This window comes from Morone saxatilis, unplaced genomic scaffold (assembly GCF_004916995.1).
Source record: "Morone saxatilis isolate NCDOM2014 unplaced genomic scaffold, NCSU_SB_2.0 Contig12, whole genome shotgun sequence".
In the NCBI taxonomy this organism is placed as follows: domain Eukaryota; kingdom Metazoa; phylum Chordata; class Actinopteri; family Moronidae; genus Morone; species Morone saxatilis.
Window position 1 is genome coordinate 18,819,892 of NW_023339674.1, and position 24,556 is coordinate 18,844,447.

Here is a 24,556-nt window from a genome sequence, read left to right on the forward strand (position 1 = left end):
ACTAAATTCAAGTTAAAAACTACATTTATATTGAATGCATATCTGCGTTTATTGAAAAATTTAAACTTTCTTAATTATCTAATGGTTAGTATAAGCCCATAATCTTTGAGCTCCCATCTTAGCCCCAGGAGTGACAAGATTTGTGGATGTCGGTCATGGTTTGCTATTGTGGAGAGCCTTTATCTGGAATCATCGGCAGCAGTAAATGCCTTTTTCATTAGTTTCAGTATTTGTCTTTTCTGTACAAAGAACAACATTATTGTGACACCAGTCATAAAACTCAAATTCTCAACATCAACTGGGCAAGGAGAGGTATTGTGCTAAGATCTGACAGAATCCAGCAATATTTATATTGTTACACAAGTAGGCTTATCTAGTCATTCTGTCTTATTCATGGACAAGAATTGAATAATGTTTCCCTTTGTGCTGTTGACTGAGAGAGCCTCAACACTGAGCATGCATGCAGTACGGATTTCCAGGCTGTGTGTACCGACAGAGGCATCAATGTTAATGCTTAGTGAATGTAAACCACATGCATCATACTGCATGATACTTATAATAAACGCTGTCACTGAATGTAGTTTTTTTCATGCTCTGGGGTGATAGGGAGTGAAAGGGTTCAAAGCCACATCGTTTGCATACACAAACCTTTCCTTCTCTCCTAATACAAGGAAGATTTAAAGACTGAAATTTTCAGATGTGTGCCACTGCTCTTCAGTAGCTGAAGGCTGTGCTGTGACTCACCATGTTTACCATCTGTAAATGGATACTGTACTTGCCTGATTTTATGGCCAAGAAGTTTATTTTTTTGGCATACAGCATTTTTACAAACAGGTTATTAGGATGCGGTGCAAGAAGATAATTGACTCAAACATTAGTTCTTTATGACTTAGTCTGTATGTGTATCATGTGTGCAATTTTTTTTTCAGTTCATACCGGGGAAATCATTGAAGCCACGAGCTTGATAGTCGCCATACATGGGCTTTGAAACAGCACAGAGGATGGTAAAGAACTGTGGTGTGGTGGCTTCCTTCGAATGAGGATTTTGTTGACTTGCCAGCCACTTGCATGCCAGGTCAGTCTTAATACAATTTATCTTTACCTACTGGAATTCTGCGACCTTATGAGATTTCTTATCCAAAACAGCTTAGCTCATGCACAGATCTCTAATTCACTCATGCATCTAAGGGTTAAGATCTCTACTGGCATTGCATGTTCAAAGCTGTGGCTTTCTCAGAGGAGCCTCTATGTCTGTCATGCAGCCCCAGAGGTAACATTATTGTGATGTTATCACGTCATAAGACAGTGCATAAAAATAGGATTTGTTTGAAAATGTGGTTTGTGTAACTTAAGGTGAAATGTGACCCCTGAGCTACCAGAGGAATGAAGAAGTCATTAGGATTCTCTTGGAGGGAAAAAGAGATCAGTACGCAGACTGTATTTTCATAAACCAGCATTATACTGTAGTTAAAAATATTTCGGTCAGTCTTTCTTATAAGCAAGGAACCACTATAACAATGTCTCTATTAGAATACTGTATGTGTAACATAAATCATAATGTTTGTTCATAGATTGTGGGTCCGGCAGACCTATTTGTTTCAGTTTGGCAAAAATAAAGGAAAATACACTTGTGAGGTACTGACTGCTGTAAACCAATGAGAGATGACGATGAGATGAAGGAAAGTTGGATACTAGCTAAAAACAATGACTGTGGATCAAACGTTAATGAGCTCTGTTGCAAAAAAGATATGAAGAAATTTGCAACACTGAAAATAGTGGCGGCTGTATAACCTGTTACACTTTTCACAGTGTAGTCAAGCCGAAAAGTATGCAGCTTACTGACCACAGAGAACAGATATGTCTGTTACATCACTTCCTCTGTCTAGACTCAAGTATGTCCCTCTTTTATCTTAGTCAGAAACTTTATTGTAATCATTTTGAATGATGCACAATAGAGTTTTCATGTGCTGAAGAAGGGGAAGAAAAGAGGAGGTGGGGGAAGATGAGAAGGAAAAGAGTGAACAGGTTTCTGGGATGTGAGCTTCTGGAGTCCAGGGCAGTAATGGGAATTACAGAAGGAGGTGCAGAGAGGAACTTGGTAGAACAGGGCCTTTACGGTTAGCCTGTCACTTTTATGGGGACCACGGGGCTGAGAGGACTGGCTGGTTTAGCCATCGGACACAGCAACAAGGAAACAGGGAATGCAATAACAAGCACTATCAACAACAAAAGCCAATAGACAGGGAAACAGACATTCCTAGAACAGTCATGATAGATAAAATCTTGGGTTTAACAAAATCACATATGGTAACAGAGGTTTATGGCTAGAGAGCCGTGCTGTTGTGACACCGACTGTGTTCAACAATTATCCGGTAGTAGCTGACTCATGCCTGTGCTGGTCTTAAAAATAACATTTTTCGGACATATATAGTCACTCAAGTTAAAGCACTTTTCTTAGAAAAATTGTCCCCAGAGGTTTCAGATAGGTGGTTCCATCACTTTTGTAGACCACCGGTTGTCTCTAACTTTAAGTCTAACAAGAGAAGACAGAATCTGGTGCATGCATTCAATAATTTTATTTTCCTATTTCTATCTTTTTTGTATTTTGATTCTAAAGAGAGATTTTGAAGATTTTCTGTCCATGTGCAAACTGTGCAAAGGTTAGTGCTCTCAAAATTGCTTGTGCACACAGGATCAGGGCTGTGACATAGACCACATTAAACTGCTATCTTTATTGCTATCTTGATATTGACGGTTATTTTCTCTCCACTGAACAGGAAACTACAAACAAATGATGATCACGTTTGCATGTTGTTACTAAGATTGTGATGCAATCAGTAATGCAAATTTCCATTCTCAAGATGATGAGATTGAATATACAACTGTGTTGTTGTTTTTTTGCATATATGTAGGCAATAATTTATAAATCCTTTATTTGAAGCAGCTTGTTAAATCTTCTGCTAAATAAGATATGAAACCATTCAAATACACATTACAATGACTTTATAACTTAATACTCAAGGCCTACCTCTAGCTGCAATATTGCAGTACAAGTTGGAAAACAGACAAGAACGTCTCCTAAGGACGTTCAGCCACTTGTTTTGAGCCTGCATAAATAATAATTCATGCACTCATTCTCAAGTTTTCTAAACAGTATTTTCTTAGCAGGAAATGTAATGCTACACCAATAGACAGAGCCTGGAGAGAGTCTATAAAAAGAGAGAGGATAGAAAGCATTCTCAGGTGCACCTGTGATTTCAATAAAATATTTTTCTTCTAAGTCAAGCTTTGACTGTTTGTACTCAATTAAAGTTAGATATGTGCTGTTCAAATTAACTTTGACAGACATTGCATAATGAAAACATCCAATAAACTGGAAGAGGATGTAGAATTGAGGAGTTATTTTTATCTTGCCAGGAGCCTAATTGACCCAACATACTGTCAGTGAGTATGTTTTTGTGTGTAGTGCAGCTTTTACCTGACATAGTTTAAGTGCCTCAAGGCCACTTGCATTGTATTAATGTAACTGTGCAGTGCTGCAATTTGTAATGCAAGAAGAGTTTCATTCAAAATACCTATTTTTGACCCACATAAAATGCCAAAAAAGTTCTGAAAATGGCTAATATCTTTATCTATACCATATGAATTATAACTTGTATTGTACTTTTTATTATTACTAATTATTGTACTTAATTAAATGGCACAAGTTGACATTGTAAAAGAAATGTATATATAGTACACATGTCAGTGTGGAATAAAAAAAATCATATTTCATGTCGGTTGTGAAACATGGGAAAATTGTTCTTTCTTATCAAAGTGTTCATACTTCCACCGTCTCTATGGCAAAGAAAACACTTTTATGTGAACAGCTTTTGAAAGGAAATCATGTGTCTGTGTGCGGCACACATTAGATGAAGAAAGGGAATTTAAGAAAATTCACTTTCCCACCACAGACTTGTATTTCTCTGAAAAGACTTCTGATGAAAACTTTGGCTTCTCATCTGACATGTCTACTACCGCACTGACCAATGCTTCAGGAGATTACATCCTATGATTTAAACCTATATGATGTTATGTCGATTTATCTGCTTCTGCTTGTTTGACAGCTTTCTATAGATAATGTGCAGTTATTCTCAAGCAGCAGATCTGCAACACAAGCTGGCTCTTCGCTGTATGAGCCATGCTCTGTTTGTTTTTATCTCATACGTTAAAGCTGCTTGGGGGTCTCAACACACAAACAAACTGCATCAGGGACACATGATTAATTTCTTGTGTGCAGTTTTGTTTGCATGTCACAGTGGGCCAGTGTGGTTGCGTAATCACCAAGTCACAACATTGACTGGCAATATTGGCAGACAGTTAATGATTATATTATAACCTAAGAAAACCATGGGTGATTTCTCTCTAAAATCAAGCCTCTACTCAAGTAACATAGCCAGCAAACAGAAGAGAGAAAAGAGACAAATTTGACTGAGCCTTGAACGACATAAATTATGTCAGCTCTATGGGTGTTTTTCTGTTCTGCTTGAACCATTTCAATCCAAAAAACATATGGTGTCTATCCACTTTAGACATGGGATTCGTATTTAGATGTATCAGATTTAAACCAGTATAATAATAAGAGGATGGGAATTTTCCTCTTTTACCCCCATTTCATTTTGTTGAAGAATGAAGTTTTCCCAACAAAACAGTTAGGCCTGATTTTTTGCGAGAAAATTGATACCAGTAGCTAAAAGCTTTCCTGTCTTTAGTTATGCTATACATCAGGCCTTTGAAGAGGATCTGTCAAAAATGAGGAAATTGTATAAACCCACTTGTAATTATTAAATTAAACAACATGTTAAGACTTGCATGTTGTCCCGTTTTAGTCTAGTCACAAGAATGTAGAGCTGAAGAAGTGAAGATCTAATCTCCCTTCCCCACAAGATAACTGACATTTCATAAGCCCTGTTTCTCAATATTAACTGTTTGACATGCCTGCCAAACCCTCTGTTTCTCAGGGAACATATGTAGTTTACGATGGTAACAGGGGCAGATTTTGCACATAAAATCCAATATTTATCCAGTCAGCACAGCTTTTTTTGCAAGTGTCCACCATTTGTATTTACTAGCTTAGTTTACTGATCAGTACGAATGCAATAGGCCAAGTTGATGCACCTTCCGCTGGATCAGTTATGAATTTTGAATCTGAACAAGTCATTACAGTTCAAATACTTTATTTGGTTCACATTTCAAATAAATGGTCTAGCCCTGGTTGCTAGATGAACCTAGCTGAATTTTCAGTAAATCATATGAATTCAACACGTAATAAGATTTTGTCAACATCACAAACAGTATGTTTTGTATCAACCCAAAATACAAAAATACAGTTTCTCGTAACATTGCAACAGAAAAGTCTAACCAGTGCGCTTGGTGAGCATCAGATATGGAATTGTATGTATGTATGGGGGGAGCTGGGATTCTCTCAATAAGCCATGAGCTCCCCTGAAAACATAACTTGTGAAGCCAAATCACCATTATTCATTTCTCTGTGTTGTAGTCAGCATACCCTGTGACAGTAGAAAAAGTGAGCTCCCCCAAAAGCCATGGTGTAGGTTCCACACTGGTTAATAAAGTATAAACTTCCTAAAATCAAGTAGGATGGCTAGCTTGCTGCTAATGTTAGCATACATGCTGATGTAGCCCCCAGGGCCAACTTTCATGTGCTTGTGTATGGGTCTTTATTTTTGTGTAACCCCACAATGTAATGTAGTATGAAATGCTTCTTTGCCTTGGAAGTAACACTGGGTTAAATTACTATACTGTATATTGTAAGGTAGAGATCTGCACATGCTAATGTTTGCAGCTCCTGTTAGAGTAGACAAACACACTCATTCTACATCTTTGCTGTTGTATTTTTGGTTTTGGAGAAGGTTAAAATAAGAAACCATATTTTTTTTTACAGCGTTGTAACACTTTAACAAACAGATAAAGGCAAAGCTTGACAGGCCTGTCATATCTAGTTACAGCGTCAAACTACAATTGCATGATGACTGCTGGGGGGAATAGTTTTGCAAACAGTCAATTATTAAATAAGTTGCTGTGACTTCAATTCGTCATCAACAAAGACACACACATAAAGGATTTAGGCCTACAGTATGTAAAGCCTGACTGAGACATGAGCCTCCACAAATGAAGAGATATAACAGAAGGTGACAACAGCCCCTCTCTCTCATAAACACACAGATATGCATATACACATAATACCTTTGCAGTATGTCTCCTCAACAGTCGGTCTGAGCCCACAGATCCAGTCTTCTGACCACAGAGAGCACCTCTGAAAGAAAAATGTGTCGGTCAAACAGTGTGGAAACAAAAACAGACCTTTGAAGGGGCGCTGTATAGGTTTTCACTGTGGTGCAAAAGAGGTCTGTAAGTACGCAACGTAAGACTGATACACCAGCCCTTTTCATGGAGGACAAACTAGGAGTCAGATAGAAATGGTAAGCTGATATTTAAACATTCCTGTTAGCCCCGGTATAGCTGAGGGAAAGGATCGAAGTGCCAGATGTAGAAGGTAGTTTGGTCTGACCATGTCATATTGGGTCATGGTATATGGCCTGTTGAGCTCAGGATACATTTTCTATTTTTTTGATGGATCATTGGCATTTTCTTTCCTGAGTATCTAGCAGTGAAGTGAGAATGGTAGAACTGGGAAAGTAACCATTACTGTCAGAAGGACTGGTTCCCAGAGGAAAAGGGTGACAGATAGCCTCTTTGATTTTTAGCTTCAGCCTCTAAGCCGGTGGTTCTCAACCTTTTTGGAGTCAAGGACCCCCAAATTGATAGACATCAGGAAACAGACCCGGAAGATGTAGTCTCAGCCTGATACATTTTAGTTATTCCATAACTAACAATGAAGAGTGTGAAACCTACATTCCATATTGTACTTTCATTACATTACTTTACTAGAGATATGAATCAGACCACACTCTTAAACTCCTCCTCTGCAGGTGTCTTCACTGTGTTTTGAAATGCGGTAATTCTAAACGTTTTTTGAGAAATATCTACTGTTATCTGTGTGTGCAAAGCAGGAATATCTGCAAAGCAGTGTGGGTGCCTTTTATTAGAGCCAAACTTCTCAATGTCTAATTCCCCAGAGTTCACTTTTACACAGGAAACCTTGAATAGATTGATCCCACCAGATGGGAAAGGACACTGGTATTTTGGGTATTTGGCAGTAAGTGGGGGAAGAAAAGGCAGGTATTTGGAGGTATTTGGATACATAGTGGACAGACAGGAGGTGGATAAAGAGGATGAGAGTGAGAACAATAGAGTGTGTATCTTTAGAGTGGCCTGCCTTGGGGTGGAAGAAGAGTCAGACAGTCTGTGTTTGTCATTACAGAAGATTTGTCGATGGAGAAAACAGATGAGCGCTTCTTATCTGATGATTCCTGACAGCTGTGATCAGAAAGGGGGGATGAGTGTGTTTGTGCATTGGTGCCTTTACTGTTTGAGTCTGGGTGGGTATATACTTTGCATGACCATTCATGTATTGTTTTTGTAGTGATAAGTGGACATGGCTCATTTTCTCCCAAAGACCACCCCTTCTACCACAAATATGCTCTACGATTTCTTCTGTGTTGGACTCAAGGTCGAAGTTACAACAATAATACTCACCATTATAGTCTGACATTACAGTCAGAGTCATTTCAGATGAATTTTTCTGGCCATATCCCAGAATATTTTTAATTTCAGTTTTGTTGTACTTATACATCAAAGCCAGTGTTCTGAATATCCTGTCTTTTCTTTATGATTTAGTAGTTGAGTACTGAACAATCAACAGTTCAGTCACTCACTTAATAGCTGCTATTTTTCACTGTCACATCTGCTGTTTACTGACCTAGCTCTGACACCATTTGGCTAGGTAAATCGGGCCATTTAGAGCAACTGTTCAAAAAGAAATGAGGAAAGACAGAGGATTCAACAGGAGGGAGCGTGAGGAGGATGGTGAAACCGAACCTTGAGCTGATGGAAATACAGATGATGAGACTGGATGCCAGAGGTGATAGGGATGATTGTTTGAGTTTGCATATCATTCCCATAATTCCCAAGGTGAGTGTTGTGTTCTCTACGTATTTAATACATCTTGATGATCGTAGATCACTTGTTTCTTTCATTCTCTTTGGAGCAAAATTGTGGCCTCTGTACTTTTAATTTCTCTCGCTAAATGTATACATCAAATCTAGATTACATTTTGCTACAGCAGCTGATTTTCAGGGGAAGTCTGAGAGTCTGAAGATAACAGCATTCACAATGGACTTTCTGCACGTTATCTTGTAGAGTTAGTTTCCACTGATATTTTGCTTAACTGATGCTGTAATACATTGGTCCCTGGTGTTCATGATCTCCAACATATATTATACATATACCTTGTTTGTGACCCCTATTAAGTTTAACTAAGAAAATTATGAAGAAATAATGTTTCTGTTGTGAGATGGAGGTATTAATCCATTCTAATACACATACTGATGCATATGCACATTATTTTGAAGCAGAAATCCTTAATCACCATATAAGAGCACTATGAAGAGAAATGTTTCACCTTGTTCTTCTTTAGTTTCGCATGCTTGAAGGATGAACACTAATCCGTTTAGCCACAATGATTCATGTCTCAATGTCTGGCCTTTAGCAGCATTTAGAGTAAAATATTCCTTTCAAGGTCTCTGTGTTTCCATATTACAGGTCACTCGTGATCTGGGACAAATTGTGAAATAAATCAGGGTATTTCTGGGGTCAGATGAAATGTCAGTGATGTATGAATCATAAACAGTTGTTTATTTATCATTCTGAACTCCTTTTATAAGTTGTGATCATTTTTCACTATGAGAGATTATTATGTTACCAGCACAACACTTTCAATCACTGAAGTTGAGATGTTTGTTACTCATCACGTTCTTGCATATTATGATAAACACAACGAGGTCAAAATGTTGACTAGATAAGCTAACTTCCTACCACTTCTGCAAAAGCATTTTAGCTGCACAAGCAGTATAACCTGTGGAAAAGAAGTGTAAGCAGTCAGGATTGAGGGATGGTATTTGGAGCAAAAGAGACAGCTTGAATTCACCTCTTAACTGCAAATTCAAACGACTATGTGCAATAAGTACCGATTCAGCAAATCCATACAAGAAATCATTTTTAACTTGGAGGAAGTGGAAATTTCATATTATCCACATTTGTTGAAGTCATTTAAGTGTTTTGCTCATTTGTTCTCCTTTTCCATTCTTCCACACGTTTCCCTCCGTAACCCTTCAGACAAGTTAAACAAAAAAGTAGATGAATGAGTATGTATGAAACCATGTAATGAGGTTATGTTAAATGTCTATGATTTATCTATCATTTGATCTGTGATCTTACCAAGAACTGAAACCAGTTCATAAAAAGACATGAAATAAAAACCTTAAAATGTTTTTTGCATCTAGTTTACAAGAAGTTAACATCATAAACCACATCTGTGGTTGTGATGTAGCAGAACATCACATGTTGGTTATCTCTTATTCTTAGAGGTCTTATTTTATGTTCATTGGCCAGAAGGACTGGATCCCGTTTCCTTTAGTTTCTTATGGAAATATCAAATTGGACAATCACTGGACCTTTGGCCCACCAGATCTTAGGCTGGAAAGACACTCGGCACCTCATTAAGTGTTCCACTGTGACTCTTGTGCTCCTAGCTCACACTCAAAGAAAAAGCATGGCAAGCAAAAACATGGAGGATTCCCTGGGCAATATGCAGGTTATTCCAACAAGGTAGCTCTTACCCTGACCTAGTTTTTAGTGTAATTTATTATATTTGCCAGATCTGAAGTGAAATATAGGAACATGTGGAAGACTAGAGGTGTCTGAGGTTGGGGGAGATTTTGCCCCAGATATTTTGTGAAGTGTGGAAAACCAAACTGCTGCTCCTCATTGTCTCACCAGGCTTTTGTGCATTGCACGATGGGCCATTTGAGCAAGCCATTCAAAAGTGATATTTTCATTTGATGGCACACTCTTGAATTACTGAATGATTGTACAATGGTTTTGAGGCTGCAAAAAGCCCACATTCACTGGATATCAGTTGGTTTGTGGGTTCTCCCCTTCTTTGTCCAGAATTGAGATGGGTTTGTGGATGTTGACCTGACTGAGCTCAACTCAGGATTCGCTAAGTTCATAATTATACTATTTTCAGAGACAGACACATTTGTACCTACAGCAGAGCAGGTAGGCACTACACCATCACTGAAGCAGTCTTATGGCATCGTTGTAGGTCACATTAAGTCTCTGCATGTTGCTTTTTCTATTGGAATGCCACAGGTGGGCAGTATAGTGGGGTACAAAAGGCTAAACAGACTAACAGGCTAGCAAATGTGTTCCCTACTTCTGACAATCATAATAATACTCTTGTTAGCATTATATTATGTCAAAATCAATGCCATATTGTGAGCAAATAACAATAACTGTTGTAGGCCATCACTATACAGACAGGAGATTACCAAATCATCTGCATACAGCGATTGATGAAAATGTCATTCAATACATCCTGTATTTCATGCATTTAACTGTTGTGACAAGTCATCCATGTACACATTAAAAAGAAAAGTAGACAATATGCCGCCCTGTCCAACTCTGTTACTCATATAAAATGCTTCTGATACAGTCACCCTATTTAACATGCACAGACTGATAAGCAGTAAACAAGAATTCTACCCCAAGATGAATAATTATTCATGACATGTGCGCTCAAACGCGTATCTATATCAGCCACAGTCAGTTATTTGGTGCAACCTTTATTCTGAGTTACTTGAGATGCATGTGTGGGATTTGTTTGCAGTCACACACTGACAATAACATTTTTTTTCCCACACCACCACACCCAGATATGGCCGATAGGCACTTTAGGAAGTGAACCAGAGACTTGTGCTATTTGCAAAGAGAACATGCCTTGCAGAAAGATTTCAGTTCCAAGAGTTGCAGATGCATTTTGTGATAAACAACACAGTAAAGCATGTGTGGTTAAACACTCATTAATTATAGAATTGCTGTTGTTGTAGAGTGCTATAACTGCACTATAAGAATACTTTGACAGAATATTGCTAAAAAGGTTACACATAGCTGATCACCCAATACACATGCTGTTATTTACATTAATCACTTTTATGCTGAATACAATTATTATTTAATCAAATATAAAGCTGCAGAAATATCACAAAGGGAGGTTTACCAGGCCATGGTGGCAGAACAAAGGTGGACTCATTTTGGGGCAAGCAAGTATATAATATATCACCTATAATTTCCTTGATAAAGACCTGACGTTTTTTGAGAGATTATGTTATATATGAAAATGTTAAAAACTTACAAGTAAGACTACAATACTACAGTGTTTACATTTAAATTCAATAAATACAGCTAAATAATGCAGAGGAGGAGTTTCTGCACTACATCATCTGCTGTCTTTCTCACAATCTGCATACAGCCCCAACACCAAAAAGATAGGGCAGCTTGTTTGTTGCCTCAGTGGCAAGATCTGGGGCAAAATAAGCCCACAAACCACTAGTACAAAGCTGTTAGTACAGTGGATGACTCAGGTTAGTATTTCAACTCAAAACTTCTCTCATCTGGATTTTGGCAGTTGGTCACACTCAAACTAGGATTTTGAAATGAGTTCCCAGTGAAAATTAAACCCTTGCATGACAGAAAATCCATTTTTAATATGTCAGCCAAAAGGCAGGTGGGAGGGTTTTCTTTGTTTGTTTGTCGTTGTTTTTTGGCGTATCTCTTGAACAGCAATCTTTTAGAAAACAATCTTAAACCTCTGTGTGGATGGAATCACCTTTGTACAGACATATTGTTTTCAAATTTATTCCCATTTGTGCAAACATTTTATGAGTCTCCCTAAAGGTGGTGAAATCCAGCTAACATGCTGAGTTTCACTCCATGAGACCTTTGTTTCTAAATGTTCACTTTCCCAGATGGATGGGTCCCCCTTACGCATTGATCTCTCCTCTATAAGTCCTGTCTGCTCTCATCCGCAATGAGGCGGCCCGGCTGGAGAAGCTGTTGGACAAAGTGCTGTGATGTGGTTTGAAGCTGTTGGCCAACACAGAGTTCATCTTTCCTTTCATGGTCTATCAAATGGCCTTTCATACAGCAGAGCTTTCTTTTCTTAAATCCTTACATTAAATGTGACCAGCCTAAGATTGATAAACATGTCCAGTTTGGTGTTGTTTTAGTGATCTTTTACATCTCCTTTGGCCATTACACCATCCTCTGTGATGGAAACATGGGAAACATGTCAGATCTATTAATGCTGGAATGTAATTGAGGTCAAATTTATTCTCAATTGCTTCTGTTGATCTCTTGAGCGAAATACCCATGGAGAAGTACATGTCTGCCTGAGAGGTATGCCTTACAAAATGTACTGTTTTATAATCTGTCTCTAATAAAAGAAAGACACACACAGACGTGAATTAAAAATTTTGTTTACTTTGTGAGAAAGCCATTGACCTCCATTATCCTGTCTCTGATCAATCTTGTTCCAGGCTGTAATATTCTTTCATAAAATGTCCTCCAGGAAGCACAGGTTGTCCCTTTAAGAGTGAATGCAGATCATTGGGGCTTGAGGTATCCATGAGAGTAAAACTAAGACTTAGTTAAGTTAAGTCCAGGATGGAATCTGCAGCAGTAGCCAGTCCTGCTGAATGCAACAGAGGGGAACAGGCTTAACATTTCTCCATGGACCACTTTAAAATGCAATGTTCCAACAACTGTTGAAATTCCCTCATGAGGCCCTAGCTACCAATATTTTTTGTCCATATTTTGATCCAAACGCATTTTTCTTTTGTAACACACTTGAATCCATCGTATGTAGTCTGTGTCACTGTCTTTACTATCTTGTCTCTGGGAGGAGAGCAGTTGATTTGTGTTTCCTGTGTCAGATGTGTTCTGTTCAGACACACACACACTCAAGACATGCACCTTGTGGTCAATTTTGTTTTAATTTCATCAGGCTTAATTGGCAATTTGCCTATAACACAGCAGTTCACAAGGCATAACAAATTGTGGCCTGGTAGAGCCAAAATTATTGTTGAAGTTGCTAGTCCCTGTGTGCCTCAGGGCTGAATATGAATAATATGTTGATGTGGAGGAGCTTGATGTGTTTCAGAAGGTCTGCTGTGTAGATGTCTGTGTGATTATAGGCCTGTGAGTAGAACACTGTGTCCCCTGTAGTGGAGGAACTGCTTATCATGGTGTGTAATATGTGTAGTATGTCTGTCTGTCTGTGTCTCTCTCGTCCTGTCTGTCTGTCCTTCCTGGTCCTGTTCTCTCTCTCTCTCTCTCTCTCTCTCCTCTCTCTCTCTCTCTCTGTCTGTCTGTCTGTCTGTCTCTGTCTTCCATCTCGTCTCTCTCTCTCTCTCGCTCTGTCTCTCAATGACATTGTGGCTCACTCTAATCACCCAAAAGCTCAAGGCCAACAGGGTGCCCCTTGGGTCCCATTAGCCACGGTAGCGCCGTGGCTTTAGGGGGGTCTGTCGGTCCACCACTTTGGTCCAGACTTCTACATATTACATCTCAACAACTATTAGATGGATTGCCATTAAATTTTATACAGACAATCGTGATCCCCAGAGGATGAATCTTGGTGACTTTGGGAATCCCTTAACTTTTCTTTGAGCTTACAATTTCAGTAAAAATATCTCTACAATCATTTGCTGGATTACGGACTGGTGACCCATCAGCCTCAGCTGGTCTTTCTATTTACTGCTAATCAACAAATGTTAGTATGTTATCATGCTAAACTGAAATGGCAAGCATAATAAATATTACACTCACAAAACATCATAATGTCAGCATGTTACTATGTATCTCTGTGCCTATGAGCCGCTAGCATGTCTGTAGACTCTTTTGTCTTGATAATTTATTATCAAAGTAACAAAGTACGTTTTTAGGAAGTAAGAAAATATTTCATTCCTGATGCCAGATGTTTCTATGATAGTACTGTACTTTACATTGTATAAACGCCATATATATGTTTTATAAAGTTCAAAGTTTTATAAAGTTCATGAAATGCAGACGCCTTCTAACTTCAAAACAATCTGCAAGCTGCAGTTACTTAGCCTCATGAAGTATCAGCCTCATGAAGTATCAGGTAGTATAGTTGTGTATTATGCCTATTTAGACACATACCATGGACTGATTAATCCAAGCTCCCTGAGAAACGACATAATACATCACCAACAGTATATACCTGCTCCTATTTCCTCCAATCAACACAATCCAACATAAACCATATGGCACACCGTAAAACCATCATCATAGAGGCACGTCATGACAACTACATGTCTGCATTTTCAGATGGTGAACTCCTGCCTCCTCCTCACTCCACCCCCAATAGTCGGTCTGCTGAGCTGGGAACCTTGGAGAACAAGACATATTGTGTCTGGATATAATCAGGACTGAGGACATGTAGAAAGGAATGTAGCATAGTCTGATCTCTCCTGCAGACATGTATGCAGCGGAGGTGCAGAGGGGGGGGCTTTACACAGAATGAGTCACTCTGTGCAAAGCCCCCCCTCTGACTCAGCGGCTCGATGTCATGCCATGTCTCGTGGGTGCAATTAAATGATGTCTTTCCTACACCAATTGGTTGAGGAAAAACATTCTAAGGTTTAAGATGCTTTCAGGTCAAATAAGGTGCACTTTACTGAGTGGTGACTTTTGGAAAATTCTTGCTCTCTGTCCCCCATATTACCAGAATGTTGCTTAGTACACCTGAGGAAATTGTACTGTACAACATCGCTTTGGATCACATTTATCCCGTCAGATTACATCTCCAAGGACATAGCACGCTGTATCTAAATGTCAGCACTAACCTTTATACATGAAAAATGACCTTGTTATGGAACATTAAGAATGTTAAAGTACGTTTGCAGAAAGATGTATGTTGAGTTGACTGTGAAAATGTGGACAGAGAGGAGAGCAGGAAGTGTCTGCATTCACATTTCAGCACAATCAATCACGCTAATGTGATTGAACTCACTCAAGTCCAATCTGAAAGGAAGCAAACAAGGCCATTAATCAACATTTCAAAATCGGTGTTCTTCATTTCTGTTTGAATTTTCATCTGCATTAATAATCTTGAATGATAGACGCAGGAAGAATGACCACAACACATAAAAGATTACTGACCTTGAAGTAACTAAATCACAACAAATTACATGTCACATATTAAGTTGGTTGCCAATTAGCAGCAAGAGGTCTGTTCATTGTCCTGTTTTGTCAAGTTTCCACATTTCAGACCAAAATTTGGTCTGATGAGTCATCTTACCTTTCACCCTTTTTCCTTCAGTCAGGCAGCTTTATGTTTGGAAAAAGCCAAAAGATGCCTTTAGTCTGTATTGACTGCTGCCAACAGTTTAATACTGCAGATCTGTAATGGTGTGAGCAGCCATGTCGTGTCATTAGATCTGATTATTGCTCTGCATGGTCATATAATAACCAAAAACTAATATTTTACAGGTCCAGGTGGTGCAAACACTGTTCCCTGACCATGATCCTGTTTTCCAAGATCCTGATGCGCCCATAAACACTGCTAAACAAATCAGAGTGGTCTCATGAACACTATTAAGAACAAGATCCTTCCATGGCCGCCCACCAGATTTAAACATCGAACCTTTATGAGATCGGAATCACAGAGTTTGGAGTTGCCTCCGTCCCATCCCTCACAGAACTGGATGATTTCCTTCTTGTCAAACTATCCAGTATCCCGCTGTACTTATTTGTGGGATTGTGGGATATTGGGGATTTGTGTGGCTTCCTTCAAAACAACGTTTCGGCTGTTTTCTTATTATTTGGTGTTTTATTGTATTGTCCACCCCCATGACTTAAGACTTTGTGTGGACTTTGACCTTAATTAGTGTCCTCTCTCTTAGGTCTGATGTTATTTCGGAGAGCATGGGAGTCCTGCTGTAGTACAAGAAAAGAATCAACTTTATTTACTGTGAGGCAACACACAGTGTTAACCACTGAGCCATCTTGCAAGATGGTGGCTTCCTGGAGCCTTGTTACCATGATGTTGTCAGGCAACCAGCAGGAACTCCAGGAAGTATCTGTACTCACCCAAGAAATAACTGAATTACCTTCAAACAAAGCCACACAACAATATTGTTATGCTTTAAGTCTATTTTCTTCTATTGTAATTACAGTGATTATGTGCTGCCAACATGCAGGTGACAGGGCCCCATAGTAGCCCAGGAAAAAGCTACATCCTATGTTGTATCTAACAGATGTTGATGATGAATTATTTTCCCTCCTGACACCTAAAAAGAAAAATTATATTTGAATAGAAATTTGATGTAAACAGCATTACCAATCTTGAAACCTTTTTTTCACGTAGTAGAGTAGATTTTACGGAAAGAATGTTTAGCTGACAAATCTGCTACATGTTAATATGCCATTTGTCTTAATACTGTAATAAATGGCGATAATTCCCTATTAATAGAACTTTTGATCTATTGATCTTCTGGTGCAGTCAGAGAGATTGAGGGGAAATTACATACAGTTGAAGTCATTATAGCCTAAAAGCCTAAAAGATTGGGGCTTTTAAGAAAACATTTGGGGCTGGAGTCCCTGAAGTCACCATTCTGCTCTGCCCCTGACAGGTGACATACACTCAATACTGTGCATGGCCGCATCCTGTATATACACAGATGGCAGGAGTGAACCTGCAGCTGCTAACGTGCTGCTCATGCTACGCCTGCTGTGTAGATGTTCTATCTAACTCTCGGCAACAAAGCAAACAACCGTATTTCTCAAAATGTCAAACTATTCAAACTATATGGGAGTATAATAGCCTGTATGTTATTAGTAATGTTTGATGACGATGAATACAAATCAACATAATCAAGCTTTCATAAAATAAAGAACTAGTGCTTCCTACTATATGTACATTTGTTCTTTATGATTTTGGACTTCCTGTTATACCCATTTTTGACATTAAAACGCTATGAATTGTTCCCTGAGGCAAAGTCTGCAGACTTATATAAAGTATGCAAAAAGAGCTCAAAAAAGGGCCCTCCACCACTTATCGTTTTCACAGTGGGACAGCAGAGAGCCTTGGGGCTTAATGGGAATGCAGGTCTATGAGGGCAGACATTGGGACTGGGCCGAGGAGTCAGTTGTGGGTTCAGTTTCCTGTCCACTGAACATCAAAGTTGAGTCTGGATTTGCATTTGAAGTGACATAGCGACATTATGGCATTATATACATTATATATTATATATATATTATTATTAATCCGTAGTTATAGAGGACATCAAGTACCGTGCAAACAATAGTGTTACCTTTAAATGTGGGAGCTTTATATAATGCTGTCCTCACGTCATTACATTAAACAAGAAGCTTTTGAATGACAAGACCTATTAGAACAAGAAGCAAAGCACACAGGTAGTGGTGTTTTACGCTTGGCTCAAGCAAGTGCTTAGCTAATGAAAACCACGTTGGCTGGAGAGTTGGTCTTCCATCCATCCTTGGCGGATGAGTTAGGAGACTTTTGAGGGTGGTTGCTGGGTTGTAGACAAGACGAAGCTAATGATGGATGAGTTTGGGCTCCACACATGGTCTAATATCTCATCTGAGCCAAACTTTCTCTACACCAAATTTTGCCTCATGCAAATAGTTACACTGTCCAGTGGTCGGAGTACTGCAACGAGAAGTCAAAGAAATTTATAGACAGCACTATCCTCCTGTGATCATTTTGGCCTGTTTCTGTCTGCCTGCACCTTTTGTTTATTAATCCCATCAAGCCTACTTATTCAGATTTTCCCCAATACATCATTTGATTTCTCTAATTTTATATTTTTTTTATGTTTTTTTTTACTCAAATCACTTGGAGCTCATTTAATTTGATTCACAGCATGTGCAGCAGTTTTCTCACCTCGCAGCATGCCAAAGCAGAGCTGTTGGTAATGACTGTCGGTCTGTCAGTGCCACCTCGGACCTGCAGACTGTCCACCTCACTGTACACCTTTTTGGCTCATACCCTCTGAGGCCCATTTCATAACCTCTGGACCCTGCCCTCTAAGTAATACTTGGCAGCATTGTTGAAAATAAACACCTTTGGTGATTTTCCAATTAAAGGAGGTTTAGGAGTGGAGGCCGCATGATTTAAGCCAACCTCTGCTAATCAGTACGCCAAGGTATTCACATCTGCTAACAAGTTAAAAAACACTTCACTTATGATTTTTTCAATTTTTCCAGCTTTAATTTGTCATTTGGCAGTGGGTAATAAGTCATGCCAAGCTAATTTGGTCCTGTCCATGTTTGAACATTGGTCTTTGGTAAGTACATGTAAAGACTGAATAAAAAATGCATTTTATAATTCCTTACACACTGAAAGCATACTGTGTATGGTAGTAAATACTTAAAAAATAATAAAAAATATCTTTATTATAAGGCAGGACCAAGAAGTATCAATGCAGTGATGCTGACAGTGTAAAATCCGCAAAAACAACACAACAACACGATTTCAATCCAGACTGGCATGTAGTCTTTTGTGGCTTTAGCATCCATTTAATACATCTACACTTCAAGGTGTTAAAGGTCACAGGTGGAGACGTATGTAGAATGAGCTATAATGATGATAACCTTCATGTTAGTTAACTTGGCCCAAAACATATTTGACAATTCGGTCACTTAGCTCAGGTTTCTTTACACTGGCTTTCCTTATCCCTCTGTGATTAAACTTCACATTTACTTTTGCTGAGATCCAGCTTTTGACAAGAAGCAGTAGCATTCTTTCTTCCCGTCCGTCACACATTTTCACAGCATTACTGCTCTCCTCTGCGCTCATGCTGCAGCTTTACATGAGTCAGTTTCTCAAATTCAGGAATCAGAACAAGTGGCCTCTGTTATGCATCACTCCAGTCTAGACAGTAACTCACATTACTTAAAGGCTAAACTGCCAGCAGCATTATTACTGGCACAATAAAGCAATGAAGACAAAGTGAATAAAACTTGAAGAAATACAGATCGTTTATGTATTTTTGTTTTTCGCAATAAGCTCAACTTCAATGCTACTACAGAGGTCATGTGTATACACTGGTGTTAATCATGAGTAATTAATCTTCTTTGATCATACACAGATGGTTGACTTATTCACACATATGAAAGGTCTCATTCCGGTTAAACTGACAGACACAAGTTGGAAATCCTGTTTTAAAATCTGTCTTTCACAGGTTAAGTTTGATCTATTCCATATTTAAGTCCACTGCTGACCACAACTGAATTATTCAAATGTTTTCTTTTCTTTTGTTTTGCAGTGAGAGACAACATCACATGGTTGACACGTGGACACTGGTGGAGAGAGAGTCTGAATCAGCCAAATACCTGTCTGGAGCACAGTACAGTACGCAGTCTGCCATGAAAGAACAATAACAGGCTTTATAACTGATAATTGAGAAATGATTTTGAACTATTTGCACAGCACATAAAAAGTAATGTTCCACATTTACCAAACTCTTTGGGAACAAGTCCAACACTATATTTAAGTGTTCTCAATAAACTCAGTAGGGCCACCAAGAAAGCCTAGAATGAGTATATTTACAGAGTTCCATTGTTTGAACATAAAACAGTTTATGAGACAGACCAATTAAAGAACAGGAACGGTTTGTCTGGGTCCATTCATAATGAAACATATGTCCCCACAATAAGTTCTTTGCATGTGAAGGCTGTTGTCTGCACGCTTGTTCTGGCTGCTGCCAGAGCTTTCGGACTATTTTAGGGCATTTGAATATTTGAAAGCAACGCGAAGCATATTTGAATCCTTTGGGTTTGTGTGGAATATCATTGCTGCTTATTTATTATCTGTGACAAGCATTCATCCACATGCAGCCCAAGTGAAGAGCAGTCGCGCTTGAGCACACTGCGCGCCTCGGCTGGCTGACTGGCTGGCAGGCTGCAGCTCGGATGGAGGCAGCAGCTCAGCCCGCACGGCTGACCGTCGTACCAGTCGGCCAGCTGGTTAATATGGAATATTTTCACAGATTGAACAGCCAAATCCGTTTGCACAGGCGGAAAAATGCAGCCCTGTAGTAGTGCAAATTAGAAAACCAGTTCATTTCGCCGTTCTTTATGGCTTCTGGCTCCGGAGATGAAGAGGGGAACACGGAAGGCGCTTCGTGGAGGCTCATAGGCCCGGCCACGGGGCTTTCCAAGAAGCGCTGCCGTCTAATGTACTCCTCCCTCGGACACAGCTCTGATGTCTGCCTCTTCTACGTGAAGGGGGAGTTTTTTGCCATGGATGCTCGCTGTGCACATTCCGGTAAAATCCTCTATATCCAAATCCATACCCGCTTAGATTAACCCTTAAGATATCCCTTAAGGGAGAACAATGCCATACATCTCATTTATGTAGACATAAAATAATAAGTGTAGGTTATTCACTATCTAGGCTACAGTGAATACATAGGCGGATCAGCACTAACATTACCTCTAAGAAAATGAGAATCTGGTTTGTTTTTCTCTCTCGCAGTGTCACACTATGTTATGTTACACACTTTCCTAATCACATTTTCCTAGAAGGAAGACAGCAAAAGTCATTTGTTTTGGGAGCAAGAATATGTGATTAACAATATCCTGTGTCTCCCAGGCGGTCCTCTGTGTGAGGGGGACATCGAGGAGGCTGATGGGGTCCTGCAGGTCTTCTGCCCCTGGCACGACTATGACTTCGACCTCAGAACTGGGAAGTCAGGGACCTCGTTACAGGTCAGTGGTGGAATAATATTGTGTTATTATTATTAGTATTCACCAAAACAGCTATGTATATATGTATATACACATAAATACTATAAAGTGAAATATATAGTAGGGAAAAAAGATGCTCAAAAGATGCCCAATATCATCATTAAATCTGTATCAAACCTCCAAATACGTCATATGAAAACTTGATTGCATCCCCGGAGGCAGGAGCTTTACTTGCTGACTGCACCTGGGAGCTGACGTGAACATTCGCAGTGATATGTAGACAAATCATCCACTTCTATTAGACTAGGAAGTTCCATTGGTTGACACGGCATGAGAAATCAAAGCTCATCAGTCGGGGTTAAGATTATGTTCCCCTTGTGTTCTGTAAAACATCTTTTCTTCCCCTATTCTGTTGTTTGGATGTCAATGAACAGCACAAACAAGAGCTTCACTTTCCATAAACATCTCATCCTCTTTTCCATTAATCATTTCTATGAACTGTTGTTTCTCTTGTACATGACTGCGACGTCAACTATCAAGACATAGAAGAAATATTCTTTTTGTATTCTTTTTATTTTTTAACTTGTGAAAAGTGACATTTACTACACTGTAAGCTTACTTGTACTTTGGCACATTACTGCTTCCACAGTAGCTCATGATGGTGTGTTTATTCCAGCTCTTATGTCTTGGTATGGCTTTGTTTTGATTTTTACAGCAAAAGGTGTATGAAGTCAAGCTGGAGGATGGCAACGTGTACGTGAAACACGCCAGTCGTCTCTCCTTACAGCCGTTTCCTGCGGATCAGAAGAGTTGAACAGCCTCATCCTTCAGCCCTTCATGAGATCGCTGTAGCGAGCCCACCCGGGCTATTTTTAAGACATGTTCCACAAACCCAAGCCATCTGAAACATTCCTAAGCCTTATCTGTCATTTTCACAGACCGTTTCTACTTTGATTGTTGTGAACTCAGGATGATAGAGAGGATTGTCTCAAGAGGACATGACATCATTAAATTGTTTCAGAGTTTTTCTTGTTGGCATTCCAGGTAGAGACTCATCCCAGATACTGAACATGGAAAGCTCACTGCTGACCTTGATAACACACCAGACAGTAGCAAATATGCAACATAAAAAGACAAATTTTGTCATATAGAACTAACCAGTATATTTTATTATTGACAGTATGAAACTGATTTGCCTATTGATAATTTTCTAGACTTTGAAGGATTCCTGAAGAAGATAATATTGTTAGTAAGTGAGATATGTTTTTTCTTTACATTCGAGAAGTCAAATTTGCACTAACTATTACAACCTTTGTTGAAACCCACTATCTGCCAAAGTGGATCTAAAATAGTTTTTACTTGTTTCGGCATATAGAAGATGCTTCCAAATGTTATCTCTAATTTAAATCCAACACGGTAATTCGCAAAAATCAAACCATAATTGCAATGAGGGGATAAATTCATGTGCAGGCAGAAATGAAGCCTTTGTGTTTTTAAGTCATGTTAAGTTAAAAGGAGTCATTACAATATATGCAAACTGCAGTGCAAATCTAGTGCTTTGAAAATGCAGTTCAAACGGACAAAATGCACAAAATTAATAGCATAGATGAGTGAAAAATGAAATTATTATCATCTGGATTTTCTGGCAAAACATGTGGATTCTAACAAGTTGTGGTATGTTTGTAATTATGAGGTCCAACCTGACGGCCAGTGTATTGGAATAAGCAACATATGTCACCTTTTAGTAGTACCTTTTAGAGCATAAATTAGTTTTTTATAATTCCTCTCATTTTCAGTTAAGAATTTGTAGTCATGTAATAGTGGAAGTGTAATGAGTTCCTTTCAGTGTATAGTATTGAAGTATTGATTTATGTTCATTACCTATATTATCATTATACTACCAATAATCCTCTTCCATGTCTTAAGTGTTACCTGAGGCCTCAAATTGTTAAAGTCACAGACAAGCAGTCATACTAGTTGAGTTGTGGCCAATGGATAAATTTAGACACATATTCCAGTGATGTCATGCAACAGAAACTCCCTTTCAGAATATGTATTTCTGGACAGTTTTTTAACTCAGTGAGAGTTCCAGCAAGTAGAACACACATGAAGGGCACTGCAATTATGTTTGGTGGTAGTCAGGGCATTAAGATGTCTCCATCAGCATTTCTCTCTATTCCTGGCCTGTGCTTGGACAGGTTTGTCTGTTAATGACGCAGTGGGACTCAAAAGAAACAGTTAGTGAGGCGCCGGAGGAAGGTTCATGACCTGAAATGCACCATTGACTCAAGAAAAATTTGTTTTTCTAGCTTTATGTGTGTGTATGCACTGATGCAAGTGTGTTTTTTTTTTATTCCTTAGTGGCGAGAGCAGTCACTCACTATATTTTGTGTCAGCTCTGTTTTCTGGCAGAGGCACAGAGACCAGTCATGAAGGTGTGAGTGACAGTGTGGCTCAACACTCATTTTCCTCCCTGCTGTGCCCCCTGTGGTGCAACTTTATTACAATAATAATTCCACTGCCTAAAAACGTCTGTAACTCATCACCTGGAGGGAAATGGGCATACATGCAGCTATACTGTGTTGGTAGGAAAGTCAAAGTAAACATTGTTCAGGATTCTGCACAGGTCAGGAGCGGTTTCTTGTTTTCCTTACATTTATATGTTCAGCTAATTTATTGCATTTTGTTTTGTTAGTTTTGTGAATTATATATCTGGCCTATATGGTATGTTATAAATGTATTTATTGTTGTGACTTATGCAAAGTTGAACATTTTATTTGTATTGTTTAATTCATAAATTAAATTAATGGACACTATGAGATATTATATATGATAGAGAATAGACCAAAACACATTTTTACACAACTATACACAACTCGGAAAGGGTATGAATGAAAGTTTACACAAAATCATTTATTTACATTTTTTTGTTCGTACAATTATAGTAAATTTCATACAATACACAATTTACACATAAAAACTTAATTCAGAGAGAAACAAGAGATTGGCATCACCATGCACTAGAATTATCAGGAGTTAATTTATGTAATTATTTTACTGGAGCTCAGGGTGGCTTCTTGGAGCACAGTGCCACATATACAAATCTCTTTGTATACCAGAAAGGGATGGTAATGTTCAAGGATGACCTCTTAAATAAATTGTGATCTCCTTGAGACCAGTTGGACTGTACAGAAGAGAAAATTGATTAATCTGTTCATGCTTAAGTTACTGTGAGAGTCTTGTTGGTTTCTGGTGGATTTAGAGTCTTGTTATTCTCTGCCCCAAAGTTAAATGGTACCAGTGAGCAATACATGCACCTACTGAAATTCTGTGACAAAGAGGCAACATCAGGTTCACCAGATTCCTTTTTCCGTAGCCAGTAAGTCTAGGGGGATGAAAATACCCTAAAAAATACCAACTGTCAAGCACTCAAGACAGTAGGGCTACAACTGAAAGAGTAGGGGTGCATGGTAGCTCACCTGGTAGAGCCTGGGTTTAAATCCCACCTGTGGCCCTTTTCTGCATGCCTTCTTTCTCCCCCCATTCCTGTCTTATCTTCAATTGTCATATCAAATAAAGGAACGAAAGTCCCAAAAATATCTTTAAAAAACAGTAACAATAACATACTGTCTTTGTTTTAGGTACAATAATTAGGTAAGGAATTTATATGTTTTCTTGCAGAGAGTTAGGTGAGACAATCAGTACCACCCTCATGTCATGGTTAACCTAAAGACAGCTAAAAAGAGCCAGCCTGGCTTTGTCCAAAGGTAACAAAAGTTGTCTACAAGCACAGTGA

The 24,556-nt window shown here is 38.9% G+C and overlaps 1 protein-coding gene across 1 annotated transcript; it reads left to right on the top strand.

Moving 5' to 3' along the window:
- Positions 1-19,821: 19,821 nt before the first annotated feature.
- si:ch211-212d10.2 (uncharacterized protein LOC557710 homolog) lies at positions 19,822-23,669 on the top strand. The gene is made up of 3 exons (XM_035653187.1): positions 19,822-20,338; positions 20,666-20,781; positions 21,476-23,669. The coding sequence occupies exons 1-3, from the start codon at positions 20,149-20,151 to the stop codon at positions 21,572-21,574; spliced, it is 405 nt and encodes a 134-aa protein (XP_035509080.1). The 5' UTR covers positions 19,822-20,148; the 3' UTR covers positions 21,575-23,669.
- The last annotated feature ends 887 nt before the right edge of the window (positions 23,670-24,556 follow it).